This window comes from Ailuropoda melanoleuca, unplaced genomic scaffold (assembly GCF_002007445.2).
Source record: "Ailuropoda melanoleuca isolate Jingjing unplaced genomic scaffold, ASM200744v2 unplaced-scaffold4670, whole genome shotgun sequence".
NCBI lineage: Eukaryota > Metazoa > Chordata > Mammalia > Carnivora > Ursidae > Ailuropoda > Ailuropoda melanoleuca.
In genome coordinates this window covers 10,965-12,109 of record NW_023219059.1, presented here as the reverse complement: position 1 = coordinate 12,109, position 1,145 = coordinate 10,965, and the positions used below count along the sequence as shown (strand labels likewise).

General features: G+C 50.7%; 1 protein-coding gene across 1 annotated transcript; it reads right to left on the bottom strand.

The window, feature by feature from the left end:
• Positions 1 to 276: 276 nt before the first annotated feature.
• On the bottom strand, positions 277 to 588 carry LOC100480689 (olfactory receptor 9Q1; the record flags this gene model as incomplete). Its single annotated transcript, XM_002922719.2, has 1 exon — positions 277 to 588. A coding segment is annotated over exon 1 (312 nt), but the record flags the coding sequence as incomplete, so codon positions are not given.
• Between the last annotated feature and the right edge of the window lie 557 nt (positions 589 to 1,145).

Genomic DNA, 1,145 nt, shown 5'->3' with positions numbered 1-1,145 from the left:
CCTTGCACCATGACACAGTCCTTTAAACATTGAGCATGCCATGAATAATGAGTGTCCAGAACATTGGTGCTGCAGAAAAGGTGATTCTCAGGATTTTCCAAGTTGGGAATAAATGGTCAGGACAACTTGGCTCTTTCGAGAACGTTCCTCAGGGCCTCCTTCACTTCCTTGTTCCTCAGGCTGTAGATGAGGGGGTTCAACATGGGGATTACTGTTGTGTAGAACACAGACACCACCCGATCCTCCGAGGACTGGCCGGAGTTGTCTCTAAGGTACATGAATATGAGGGTGCCGAAGAAGAGAGACACAGTGGTGAGNGGCCCCGCCCTCCAGCAGCACGGCCAGCATCTGTGGCACGATGGCCGACGAGTAGCACATGTCCACGAAGGAGAGGTGGCCGAGGAAGAAGTACATCGGGGTGTGCAGCCGGCCATCCACGCGGATCAGAGCAATCATGCCCAGGTTCCCCAACAAGGTGAGGAGATAGTTGAACAGAAACAGGAGGAAGAGAGGAAGCGTCCATTGGGGACAGTCGGTGAATGCAATAAGGAGGAATTCGCTCACCGAGGTGAAGTTCTTCTCTGCCATGAGGGGCCTCACAGGGCTAGGGTGAGAAGCCAGGCCAGAAGCTATACATAGGACTGGCCCATATGTCTAGGTTACGTTTATTGGGCCAGGACCCTGGACGAAATATGCCACCTGCTGTGTGGGACTTCAAAGATGACTGGTCTTAGCTCCTGTTTTCAAGGGAGCACTGAGAAATAGAGTCATCGTATATGTCAAGAAAGCCATTCAGGGGAACATTTCCAAATAGAATTGCACGTTCTCCTGCTTTTATTGTTAGTCAGCTGTGGGAGCCCCTGGGAGCCAAATAACCGTCCTTAACCAAAATTTCCCTGTCACTCCAACAGGGGTTGATGTATGGGGCCCTGTCCACCATGCAAATATCCATCTCAGGACCCTGTCCCTTCTTCTCCAAGACCACCGCCCCTTTATTTCAAATACTCATCATCTCTTGCCTGGATCTAAAGCACGGGGGTGTAACTGAGAGCTCTCCCTGCCTCCAGGCACACTCCTTACCAATTCTTGCTCTTCATTGCGGTGACAGTAGTAATCCTAAGACTTTAATTTGATCATGCCTTACT